This window comes from Artemia sp. Qi Xiang Cuo, chromosome 1 (assembly GCF_049724085.1).
Source record: "Artemia sp. Qi Xiang Cuo chromosome 1, ASM4972408v1, whole genome shotgun sequence".
Taxonomy (NCBI): domain Eukaryota; kingdom Metazoa; phylum Arthropoda; class Branchiopoda; order Anostraca; family Artemiidae; genus Artemia; species Artemia sp. Qi Xiang Cuo.
Genome location: NC_142794.1, coordinates 38,229,018 through 38,242,921, shown reverse-complemented (window position 1 = coordinate 38,242,921; position 13,904 = coordinate 38,229,018). Strand labels below are relative to the sequence as shown.

The 13,904-nt window shown below is 37.2% G+C and overlaps 1 protein-coding gene across 3 annotated transcripts in view; it reads right to left on the bottom strand.

Annotated features, from left to right (window-relative positions):
• Window positions 1-11,695, bottom strand: part of Pde8 (phosphodiesterase 8) — a 335,405-nt gene extending 323,710 nt beyond the window's left edge. Inside the window, exon 1 of one of the 3 annotated variants that reach the window (XM_089102287.1) lies at window positions 11,578-11,695. Coding sequence is in view for 1 of the 3 variants with exons in the window: in XM_089102070.1 (XP_088958196.1) it covers window positions 2,741-2,746 (6 nt within the window). In the remaining 2 variants the exon portion in view is untranslated. Of the gene's footprint in view, window positions 1-2,740; window positions 2,909-11,577 lie in introns of those variants that run through there. The other 2 variants (XM_089102216.1, XM_089102070.1) reach the window with 2 other exon arrangements.
• Window positions 11,696-13,904: the final 2,209 nt, after the last annotated feature.

Here is a 13,904-nt window from a genome sequence, read left to right as displayed (position 1 = left end):
AAGGACACTCCCCCAAAACCCTCAGGTCAAGGGGCTTAAGTTATGCCCTGGGGGCATATAAGGTTTTTATAGAAGGCCTTGTCATAGAAACTTCAAAACAGGCTCATTCGATTGGAAATTCAAAGGGCTAGTTCCATTCTTAATAGTTGAAAGTGATTGGAGGGGAACTAGCCCCTCCCCCATGCCCATTATTCCCACAAACACATCCAATTAAAATATTGAGATAGCCATTTTGTTCAGCAGTTGATTTCCAGATAGAAAATACGTTTTTGAGGAGGACACTCCCCAACAACCCTCAGGGCAAGGGTTTTAAGTTATATCCTCGGGTATATAAGGTTTTTATAGAAGGCGTTGTCATAAAAACTTCAAAAGGGGCTCATTTGATTAAAATTCAAAGGGCTAGTTCCCTTCTTAATAGTCGAAAGTGATTGGAGGGGAACTAGCCCCTCCCCCACGCCCATCATTCTTCCAAACGCATCCAATTAAAGTTTTGAGATAGCCATTTCGTTCAGCATAGTTGATTTCCAATAGAAAATACGTTTTTGAGGAGGACACTCCCCAACAACCTTCAGGGCAAGGGTTTTAAGTTATATCCTGGGGCATATAATGTTTTTATAGAAGGTGTCATTGCAGAAACTTCAAAAAAAGCTCATTTGATTGGAAATTCAACGGGCTAGTGTGCTTTTTAATAGTTGAAAGTGATTGGAGGGCAATTAGCCCCCCCCCCCGCCCATCATTCCCCCAAATGCATCCAATAAAAATTTTGAGATAGCCATTTTGTTCAGCATAGTTGATTTAGATAGAAAATATGTTTTTGAGGAAGATACTCCACCACAGCCCTCAGGGCAAGGGTTTTAGGTTATGCCCTGGGGGCATATAAGGTTTTTATAGAAGACGTTGTCATAGAAAATTCAGAAAAGGGCTCATTCGATTTGAAATTCAAAGGGCTAGAGCCCTTTTTAATAGTCAAAAGTGATTAGTAATATTTTGTGTTGTTGTTGTTGTTATACCAGGGCACTTCGTATTGAAGGAGTTGTTGTGGGAACTTTGAAAGGGGCTCATTTGATTGAAAATAGAAAGGGCTGATGCCCTTTCTAATAGTCAAAAGTGATTGGAGGGCTACTAGTCCCCCTTCCACTCCCACCCTCCCATTTTCCCATTATGTTTAAAAACTAAATGTTGCCTTAAGATTAAATCAAAATTAACTGTGATAATGCTAATTCCCAATAAGGCATATCAGCAGTATCCCAAGAACGACTGAGGGTATTATGTTCAAACTTTCGAGGCTACTTCTGCTCTTAAAATTTAACCAAATCAAAATAGTGTAAGTGTATCAAAGCTATCAAAGAAAGTAAACAGATTTTTTTGCGAATGGTATCAAGTTTTCCATTTCAGGTCAACTAGAGGAGGTATGAAACAAAATTAAATAGTACTATTTTTGTCTAGATTTTTAAAATGGTGTATGTTATTAAAAATTGCTGAAAATTTTTCTCCAGCATACAAATAGCAGGCCAAACTATAAAGTCTTAAAAACGAAAATATTTAAACTGTCACTATCTTTTTCCCTGATAAGACTATGGCGATATCAAACGGGCAAAAATTAATTAAAAAAAACTTCTTCCACAAAATAAGTTTTTCAAAGAAAAGTAAAGAACCCCAAAACGCCAAAATTTAGGCAAACTGAAATCATCTACCAAGCTCAAAACTACCACAAATCAGCATTGATAAATAAATGAAACCCAAAACGAACAGAAATTAAAATAAATAACCAAGTCACATCCAAACAAGTAGAAATTAACATAAGTTGGGTGCAAAGCCCCTATGCCTTCCCAAGGCCAGAACAAAATTTGCACTTTACTGAAAAAAATCTAATGTTTTTACTTTTATGACTTTAATAAATCATATAATTTTAACATTTTGATTACTAAATATCAGTATAGTATATTAAACTGACAATGCACATTCATTTGTATTTTTTTTCAGTAAAGTGCAAATGTTGTTCTGGCCTTGGGAAGGTGTAGGGGTTTTGCACCCAACTTATGTTAATTTCTGCTTGTTTTGAGTTTGACTCGGTTATTTATTTTAATTTCTGTTTGTTTTAGGTTTCATTTATTTATTGATGCTGATTTGTGGTAGTTTCAAGCTTGGTAGATTATTTTATTTTATTTTTGCTCATTTTTTGCTTAATAGAGTTCTTTACTTTTCTTTGAAAAACTTATTTTGTGGAAAAAGTTTTTTTAATTAATAATAAAATAAGAAGCATTTTATGCAATGAAATTGTTTTGTTGGTGTTGTTCAGCATTGCTAGGATAGATTTACACAAAATGCCCCTCTATAATACCAAAAGAGTGCTAGTACCACTATATACCACAAAAGACAATCCTTCCAAATTTAATATTTTCTACTCTGACAATGTACCCTAACCCCCCATATATAGGTCCCAGATATAACCTAAACAATTGTTTCTATCTGATGATGCATTATACTGCTTAGTTACTGCTTAGCCTATTCCATGGCCTGTCAAAAGCATTGTGATAGGAATGGAATTAAAAAAAAAAAAAAAAAAAAAAAAAAAAAAAAAAAAAAAAGCAGCAACTGGGAGGTGTGAAAGTGAATAAAGGATTGTTGACCAAATTTGTGAGAAAGAACATTTATTTCTATCCATATTTTACCATATCTGCTTATATTTGATATTAAGTTTCTTTTTAAGAGGTTTTCCCTGGTGTTTCACTCTATTTACCTGCATTTTGATGTTAGAAAATTGTTATTTTCTATTCCCAAGGGACTTGTCCTTTGTCTGCTAATAAACAGCTGTTTGTTTATTTGTAAACAAGGCCAGGCTGAGTTTCAGTGTCCTTCTCCTTCTTCCGAATTTGCAGCCAGCAATAGAGCGCTGTTGCCAAACGCTCAATACTAAAAACACCATTGATTACGTTGGCTCGTCCGTTTTTGCGTATTTTTGGTGGATACTTTGTGCAGAAAGGAGCAATAGCAAACAAACAAGAGGCCGAATTGGTACCAGCGGGATTTTAATCCTTAAACTGCTGGGAATAGGTGATTTGAGTATTGCACTTCCCACATTCTGTCTACCTCGAAAATTGTCAAGGCAATAAATTTAGCTTTCTGAGCATCGACGAAATACACACCTGTGAAGTTTGTTTGTAAACATTGATGTTCCAGAACATTTTTCACGTAATCCCGCTTTTTTAACTTTGGTGCCGATAGAGTAAAACCACAGTGCGCTATTCGTCCTATACTTGTAAAAATGCCGCCAAAACGACCTCGTACGAGTCCTAAAAAAGGAACTGATCACTGTGCAGCTTGTGGTTGTAATTTAGATGAAGAATAAAGCGCGATGAATTGTGATGGTTGCAATCAATGGCTTTGTATAGATTGTCTTGAAATGACTGAGCCAGAGTATGCTCTCTTAACAAAGATGACAAGGCGTATCGGATACGAGTGGCATTGTCCTATGTGTAAAGGTGACAAACAAGCAAGACTAAATGCATCAGATATCCAAAATGCTATTACCAAATCCCTTGAAAGGCTTCAACCGACCCTAGCAGTTATTCAGGATCTTGATGTGAAAATTATAGATGCCGTCAAAATTTCTCTTAGTGAGTTTAAGCGTGAAGTGATCGAAGACATGGATCATAGATTTCAAGCCATTGAGACGCGGATAGATACCCTCGAGCAAACGTCTGGCACCGCTGTTGACCAGGACTTGCTGAATTGTCTTGTAGTCTCGCAGGTACAGGCTTTAAAAAGCGATCTTGATAGCCACTTAGAGAACAAAATGAAGCAGTTAATAGTCGAAGATAGAGACAGACAGAGACGTAAACTGAACCTTGTTGTGTTTGGAGTGCCGGCAAAACCAGAAGACGGACAGTTTATTCAGCAGTATTTGTCCCAAGAGTATAGCCTTCCAAATATATCCGTCATAAATCCCCGTCGCTTAGCTAACCCGAATAACCAAACTAGCTCAAACTCACCAATCATTTTTTCCGTTGTCAACCTTGAAACAAAGAAAAAAAATCTCCAGAAGTCGTATGAAAAGAGAGGAACTGGTAGAATTCAGTTCAGAAACGACGTATCCAAAGCAGACCGGACTAAAAGAACCAAGCTATATGAAGAGTTCCAAGCTTGGCAAGCAAATGGAGAGAAAGATATTGTGATTTGGGTTGGCAAAATCATATAAAAAAACTTGCCACCTCCAGCTCCTCCAACTCATATGGAACTCTCAGTGGGCTGCCAAAACCTGTACAGAGTTTCTCTTCTAGTGCATTATTAGATGTAAGTGATAATTTTGCTAGCGGGGAGTCGGACGATTGTTTTTACAGTGCTAGATCTGGACAAACCATTGATTCACCGAGTTCTGAAAAATCATCAACTCCCTCTGATAGTGGAAGCTGTGGGAAGATTAGTGCCCTTAGTGTTATTTTCAGCAATGTTGACTGTCTAACTTCAAAGTTTCAAGAAATTAAGTGTGTTATTACATCAGGCGCTTCAGATATTTATGCCTTCTGTGAAGTGAAACCAAAAAGGACTGCTATCCCTCTGACGGAACAACAGATACAGATACCGGGATACAAAATAATCAGCAACCTATCAAAGGAGGAAGGAAGGGGAATTGTCCTATACATCCGAGATACTTTCCAGGTAAGAAATATTAATATTGAATATGAGCCTTACCTAGAACAAGTGTGGATTTCTATAAACCTACCTGGTGAGCCAATACAGATTGGTACAATTTACAGAAGTCCGAGTTCCCTTAATTTAGAAAGGTCCTTTTTTGAAGTAGTAAAATCAATTGATAGAAAAATTGCGCTGACAGCAAACCTTCTCATAGTCGGGGATTCTAACCTACCTTCTGTCCAATGGATAGATGGCTGTGGCTATTCTGGACAGAAATAAGTTGTACCATTTCTTGAGTGTCTAGCTAACTATTCACTTTACCAAGCTGTAAATTTTCCGACTAGGCACCGGGATGGCCACCCCCCATAATTGCTGGACCTCTTAATAGTAAACGACCATGAAGCGCTCTTAAACGTGGCCCCACTACTGCCCTTCGGTGCAAGCGATCACGCTGCCATACGATGCTCCCTTAGACTGTATCCAGAAAAATCAGTTTTTACCAAACATGTGTATAGAGTTTACAGTCTGATGAAGCAAGAGTTGGCGGGGCAGGATTGGTCCTTTATCACTGAGAATGATGTTGATAAATCGTGGAGTATGATAAAGAAAATACTGCTAGAGGTCTCAAAGAAAAATACTACAGTAAGATGGGCTCGTAAAACCAAAACGCTAAAATTTATGACCAAAGAATTGAAGAGAGCAAGAAATAAGAAGAAAAGGTATTGGAGACTATATAAACAGAATATACACAATGAGAACCACTACACAAAATGTACCAAGACACGAAATCAAGTCAGAAATCTATTCAGATAGTTATTTGAACAGCATGATGAGGCTGTAGCAGCTGCAAGCAAGTTAAGTCCAAATCGCTTTTGGAATTATGCCTCAGCCCGTAAACCTGGTAGACACTCTGTTACGCGACTTAAAGATAATGACCGTATAATAGATGACCCAATAGAAAGTGCCAATGCCGTAAATAGGCAGTTTACATTTGTATTTACTCAACCTGATAATGCCCCTCTTCCAGACCCCCCCACCGATACCCGCATAACCCCTCTGCCCCTGCGTACCGTCAAGAGGGGAGATGTAGGGTCCCACCTAAAAAATGTGAATACAAATAACTTGGTGGGCCCTGCTGATGTACACCCAAGGCTTCTTAAAGAATTGCATGTTGAACTATCAGGCCCGCTCACTCACCTTTTTCAGAAATCCCTTGATGAAAAGTGTATCTTACAGGATTGGCGCACGGCCCACATAACCCCCATACATAAGGGTGGCAGCAAAGAGGACACAAGCACTGACCAGCCAATCAGTGTCACCTCTGCAGTCGGGAAGCTACTAGAAGCAAGTGTTAACACTGAAATCCTGAAACACTTGACGAGCAATAAACGAGTCTCCTCATATCAGCATGGCTTTAGGTGTGGTTGGTCGGTTGAAACAGACTTGATTGATTCTTATAAGTATATAACTAATCTTCTAGATCTAGGGTATCCAGTCGACATCATACTAATTGATTTGTCAAAGGCGTTTGACAAAGTCTGCCATAAAAGACTTCAAATCAAGCTCCAAGCTATTGGGGTGAGTGGTGGTGTGGTTGAGTGGGTGATGCAGTTCTTAACAGATAGGAAACAGACGGTTAAAGTATTTGGTGAGGATGGAAGGACGTTTTTCACCGAGGTGGCCGCTGTTGGAAGTGGTGTCCCCCAGGGCACGGTTTTGGGTCCGACTTTATTTAATATATATATAAATGACGTGCCAAAAATCCTAAATAACAAAGTAAGCCTCTACGCTGATGACTCGAAACTTATCGGTCGTGCAGACACAGCAAAGAATATTAAGTCGATCCAACTGGACCTTAAAACATTTACTCACTGGACTAATATTTGGAGGCTTGAATTCAACGCATCAAAATGCAAGACTCTCCACCTTGGGAAGAAAAACCCACACAATCAGTACCATTTGGATTGTAGGGATGGGTCCTGAAATGCCATTTCCAGTAGCCACGCGGAGAGAGATCTTGGTGTCCTGGTAGACGACGAATTGAAATTTCATATTCATGCACAAGTGACTATTGCAAAGGTTAATCAGACTCTTGGCTTAATCAAAAGAAAGTTCACTAGAAGATCTCCAACTGTTATGACCATGCTATACAAGAGTCTAGTTTAACCAAGGCTAGAGTTTGGAATGGGCATCACATGCCCAATAAATAAGACAGACCAAGCAACTTTAGAATCAGTCCAGAGGAGAGCAACGAAATGTATTAGAGACCTCTATGATGTCCCTTATCCATCCAATCTCTGTAAGCTTAGAATACCATCTCTAACATATCGTTGCAAACGAGGCAATGTGATAACAGCATAAAAGCTCCTAAATGCTGAGGATACCATTCCTGGCCTTTTTCAACTGGACAATTCAAACAGAACTCGTGGTCATTCTCAAAAGCAATTCCGAAAACGAGCCAACACCAGACTAAGGAACAAGTTCTTCTCAAATAGAGTCGTCAGCTTGTGGAACTCCCTTAGTGAAAAAACAGTAACCTCTACCAGCGTGGATGCGTTTAAGTCATCAGTGGATAGAGAGTGGCTCAACAAACCGGGGTGCACCATTTGGGACGCCACAAATGATGATTAACTATCATCACTGAAGCTGGCGGACACAGGATTCGTCCTATCGCTAGCAAGTGCGATTTAAGGTAATTTAAGGTAAAGACTGTTAGAGAAATATAATAGCCTATTTGAAAATGTAGATAAACAATGGAAGAAAGTAGACCCCGAAGCCGCGCCGAAAATCGGCAGCGCGCCGCCGAAACACAAACGGTGGCGCGCCGCCGAGCGTGCATCCGCGCGCTGACGCCGCCGCTGATTCTATCGGCGGCGGTGTCACTAATACACCACCGTTTTTTTTCTCTTTTTTGGTTATCGATATCGACCTCTGGGCTTCAACCGTCATCCCGGCTAATCTGTTTCTTAAAAATAAATACTGTCATCTTGGGCCCGCCATTTATATTGGTTTATAGGAAGGAGAAGAAGAAATTTTTCTTGAAACAAAAATTCGACCTTCCACTTTAAAATTCTGTTCATTTTTCTTTCTGATTTTTCGGATGAAAAGAGGTAGGTAAGAGCATTAGGCAATTCAGGATGTTGTCATAGGCAGCGCAATCGAGATGTCTAAGTAAAGAACAATGTTTGCACAATGTATTATTTTTTTTTTCCATACCAGGGCAATTCGTATTGAAGGAGTTGTCGTAGAAACTTCAAAAATGGCTCATTCGATTGGAAATTGGAATAACTAGTGCCCTTTTTAATAGTCAAAAGTGATTGGAAGGCAGCTAACACCCCTTCCACGCCCACCCTGTCCCCAAACACATCCAATCAAAATTTTAAGAGAGCCATTTTGTTCAGAGTAACTGATTTCCCCAGAGAAAATATGTTATTTGAGGAGGTTACTCCCCCACAACCCTTAGGGCAAGGGTTTTGTAGTTATGCCCTGGAGGTATATAAGAACGATGTTGGCACAATGTATTATTTATTATTTTTTCCTTTAGACCGGGGCATTTCATATCGAAGAAGTTGTCGTAGAAACTTTGAAAAGGGCTCATTCAATTAGTGATTGGAGTGGCTTGTGCCCTTTTTAATAGTAAAAAATTATTGGACGACAATAAACACCCCGTCCACGCACACCATTTCACCAAATACAATAAGTCAACATTTTGAGAGGGCCATTTTTTTCAACGCAGTTGGAAGTTCTGGAAATCAGGTCTTAGAGGATGACAGCCATCCTCACATTCCTTAGGGTAAGGGTTGTGATTTATGCCCTGGGGGCATATAAGGTGTTTATAGAAAGCATTGTCGTAGAAACTCAAAAAGGATTCATTTGATTGGAAATCGAAAGGTCAGTGCCCTTTTTAATAGTCGAAAGGGATTGGAAGGCTCGACATTTTTATAGTAGAGATCAATGTGGGTATAATGTATAATTTTTTTGTTGTTGTTGTTGTTTAGACCAGGGCACTTTGTATCGAAAAAGTTGTCGTAGGAACTTCGAAAAGGGCTCATTCGATTGAAAATAGAAAGGGCTGATGCCCTTTTTAATAGTCGAAAGTGATTGGAGGAAAACTGATCCCCCAACCACGCCCACCCTCCCATTTGCCGTTATGTTTAAAAAGTAAATGTTTCCATAAGATTAAATCAAAATGCACTGTGTTTATGCTAATTCCCAATAAGGTATCTCAGCAGTATCCCAAGAACGACTGAGGGTATTATGTTCAAACTTTCAGGGCTTCTTCTGCTCTTAAAATTTGACCAAATCAAAATAGCGTAAGTATATCCAAGCTATCAAAGAAAGTAAACAAATTTTTTTGCAAATGTTATCAAGTTTTCCATTTCAGGTCAACTAGAGGAGGTATGAAACTAAATTAAACACTATTATTTGTGTCCAGATTTTTATAAGGGTCTATGTTGTTAAATTTGGCTGAAAATTGTTTTCCAGCATACAAATAGCAGGCCAAACTATAAATTCTTACAAAACGAAAAGATTTAAAGTATGATTTTCTTTTTACCTGAAAAGACTATGTCAATATAAAAGGAACAGAAAATAATTTAAAAAAAATTCCACAAAATAAGTTTTTTCAAAGAAAAGTAAAGAACTCCATTAAATCAAAAATGAGCAAAAATAAAGTCAAATAATCTACCAAGCCTGAAAATACCACAAATCAGCATTGATAAATAAATGAAACCCAAAACGAACAGAAATTACAATAAATAACCGAGTCAAAGTCAAAACGAGCAGAAATTGACATGAGTAGGGCTCTAAGCCCCTATGCCTTCCCAAGGCCAGAACATAATTTGTACTTTACTGACAAAAATACAAATGAATATGCATTGTCAGTTTAATATACATATACTTATATTTATTAATAAATATTTTAATTTTTTTTTTTTTATTAAAGTTATAAAAGTAAAAAAATTTTTTTTTTTTCAGTAAAGTTAAAATTTTGTTCTGGCCTTGGGAAGGCATAGGGGTTTTTGAGCCCAACTTATGTTAATTTCTGCTCGTTTTGAGTTTGACTCAGTTACTTATTGTTATTTTTGTTTGTTTTGGGTTTCATTTATTTATCAATGCTGATTTGCGGTAGTTTCCCGCTTGGTAGATTATCTAGAGCTAGTATAGAAATATATCTATAGAAATGAATTACATTTTTTTGCACAGTTAGCAGAGCACACTGAAGTTGAAGTAGCCTTAAACTTTGACTTGAAACGTTATATATTGACCACTTCTTTCAGAAAAGAATTTCGGAGGGTTATTCCGTGTTGATAAGAAAAGAGGGTAAAGGTGCAGTTTAGTTCCTCCTGTAGTGTAGTGCGCAGGAGCCCTATGGTGAAGGTGCAGGTTTGTTCTCCCTTATAAAACAACTTATTTCAGCAGATACAAAGAAGAAGCCCATTTGCAGCATTCTGTGGGACCCCAAGGTCCAGTACTAGTATCAGATCCTGCGAGTGGCAGTTTACGCTCATCAAGTTCTGGCTGTACTGGCCACATGTGCCCCAGCTAAACGGCTTTTTAGCACGACAGGACTGATAGTGACTGCAAAAAGATCAATGGCTCCAGGCAGAGTGAACAAACTGACTTTTGTTACATCAATTTTAACTGAAGTGATGTAACCGCTGATTTATAATTGTTGGTGTTGTTAAGCCATGGTATCCGATTTGTATACAGTGTTTTTTCAATGTTGTTATTTGTTTTTGTTTTTTGTTTTTTTTTCACTTCCTTTAACAACATAGGTTTCCCTGGGTCTAGTGGCTAAAAATGAGAATTCTACTTGGTCTGATCGACGGTGAACATGAACACTTTCAGCACGGCCCAAAAAATTCTTGTTTTGTCATATTTTTCTTGTATGTTTTTAGCCAACCATTTAAAAATCCTTACTAAAATCAAGGTTGAACGTGCTTGGTGAAGTGGAATTTTTATTATTATTTTAAATTAGAAAAATCGGCGCGCCATGGTGCCCCGCCAGTCTAAAATTGGCGGCGCGCCGCCAAAAAAATTTCAGCGTGCCTGGCGAAATTTGCAACAGAAACAAATGTTATATTTGATCCAGGACATAATTCTGATTTAAAACTCTTCATTTTTCTTAATTAGGCTATTAGCCTATAAAGCAGCCTAAAAATTTTTTTAGCCTAGCCCCTACTATTTCTTTTAATTTTATGCATAATCTAAGCTAGGAGTATATCTAGGTGAATTTTTTGCAGATCATATTAGGCCTACTGACTTACAAATAAAGTAAATACACCACTTGATGCCTTTTTTATGCTCTTTCTAAATACAATAATCATTTTTGCTGGAAATGAATTTTAGCCCCACCCCTATGCATATGAATTCAGGGTATATATTTGCACATTAGGGGGGCAGGGGGAAAGTTTAAACTTACCTCTCATTTACATCAGAAATAAATTTACTTCCACCCCTCTAATGTGCAAATATATAGGCTACCCTGAATTGGTATAAATAGGGGTGGGGGTAAAATTCATTTAGACAAAAATAATTAGGCCTATTATATTTGGAAAGAGCATAAAAAGGCATCAAGTGGTATGTTTAATTTATTTGTAAATCAATAATAAGATTTGCAAAAAATTTACCTATCCAGGACCATTATGGAGGGATTTGATAGGCTATACTATCTGAATTTAATAATTATATTTAGAAAGAGCTTCAATTACAATTACCAGCTCACTGTAAGTTAAGCTATTTTTCCACAATAAATTATTTCAGTTAATTACTAGTTAAAATTTGGCATATAGAGACGAAAAACAGAAGTATGGCCCCCATATAGATAGAAAAGCCGATTTTCTGTTCTTTTTTTTTGGTTTTGATGTTGCTCTTTACTTTTATTTGAAAAATATTATTTTATATTTAATCGTATATAAAGAATAACTATAAGACACTTGCCTATGAATCTTGAAACTCAAAAAGGTATTGAAACGGTTCTTAGATAATGTTCAGACTCTATGTTCAAACTCCCAAACTCTGTTATGAAAACTCAGTATTGAAAAAAAGAAGCATTTTATACAATCAAATTATTTTGCTGGAGGTTGTAGCGTTGTCACGTTATCACATCACGCCGAAGCTGCCCGAAGCTATACAAACAGCCCTACGCACTAATAACCCCAAAACTTGTTTGTCAGTTGTATTTTTTTTTTATTACCGAGTTCATAAATAGACCAATTTTTCACACCTAGAAACGATTATTCGTCCAGAAATGCAAAAATTTGGTTATGCAAGATTTTCTTACAATATTTATTCAGTTTCCTGGACTTATCGTCGTAGTTCACAAATTTAAGATTCAGCTTCTCCATTAGCTCGGACATAGAAATCGCATCTGAATTACGGATAGGCTGAACAAACCAAAGTTTTGCCATAAGAAAGTTTGCGGGCTGTATATACCATACGTCCACCTCTCCTAATTACGCTAGAGCTTCGCACTTAGTTTGATTTATTTCTACTTTTCTATGACTGTATGTTTTGAAAATAAAATTTCCAAAGGTTGAATTTAATTTTAAGCCTTTTTTTAAAATATTAAACCAATTTGAAATTTCTGAGAACGCTATCAATCGGGATTTTAGAAAGAAATGAGCCTAAAATAACTTCGTAGGGTATCATTTGTGCTGTATATTTTTGCGCGGAAGTTCCACTTTAAAGACACATAGTTTGTTCAATTTCATCAAAGACCAGTTTTCCGTGGAGCAGAAAGGCGTGAAAGTAGATACTTCAGAAGACACTCAGTGGCCATAATTTAGAACGAGGACATTTCGTCCTTATAATTGGCCAGTGTAAGCCCTTAAAATACTTATCATGTTAAAATTTAATTTTTTAACCCGATTGTTTTATCGCGAAGTTTCGCAGCCAAAAAAACGTATATTTGAGAGTAACGAGTATAATATTTATAAATTGTTAACCGACAGACTTCTGAATTAGCTTAGTGGAGCCTGAATTAGCCAATTAGCCCACCTTGATTTACCACCTCTTATTAAAGTAGATTTTGATCGTTTTAGGACAGGCCAGGTGACACAAAGGAAAGAGGAATACATACTCCTGAATTTTGTTAAGTTGCATCAGCATAATTTTATTTTACTTCAACCTGCTTCTGCGCACACAATTCAAGTCGTATTTTCTGTCACATGGATTGACATTTGCATACTTCTCAGCGCAAAATGGCTACCTTCGGCGCTACCCAGCTTTAGTCGTCAACTCAAATGAAGACAAGTCCAGTTGCTTAAATTAGACCAGGTTTAAAAAGACTGACTGAAAGCAACTTTCCTAAAACCTGCTAGCATTTGCGTATATTAGCATGTTTTATTGATCAGAGAGTACTGCCATTTATTTTTACAATAAGATTTGATCTGTGATTTCTATTTGATGGGGCATTTTCTGCGTTTGCTACTTATACAGAGGAATGGTGTCATATACGCCCCTAAATTTGATAGCTCTCTAATTTCTAAATAAACTATGGAGTTTACCATTTGCTCCTTCCCCTCTGATAATATTAAAAACATGGCTCGCGACCAGAAAGTCCAATTTCAAACTACAAGTGAATAACCTTTTATTTAATGCTGATCAACAATACTTGAAGAGTCTAATAAGTACTCAGCTTATTTTATAATTTTTTTTTGCTTAAAAAATTCGTTCACAAGAAGCACCATTATAAAATTTCAAGAGGATTAGCGAATATCGTTGTTATGATACACATTACACAATATAGAATAACAAACCGGATAATGACTTACGCGAAATCCGAACAATGTGTGCTTCGATTGAAGAGGTATTTCTTAATTCGATACAAAAATAGCTGAGGGTATTGAGTGGACCCGCAACTCATCCATCCCCCAACCTACTGTCAACTGTTTAGTAAAAATGTAGACATCTTCCATCTGTTCAAAAATAGCTTGCTTCTGGTTAATCGCATGTAGATAAAACAAGCATTATTAAACTTGTATTATTGGAGACATAAAGCTGCCCTGTAGCCCCTCTAATAAACGCCAGCAACTGTTTTTTTTTTTTTTTTTTTTTTTATACAAAAATAGACATGTTACACCTCATTAACCAGAATGACGGAAAAATTTTTAGTCTCTATATGTGGAATACCAAAGTGGGCTCATGACTCTTTAAACCAACTCCCTCCCCCAGTGTCAACTTTTAAGTATAAAATTAAAATATAACACCGTATTTGAACCATAATCATCACAGAAGGATTATGAATCAATATTATTTATTGCAGA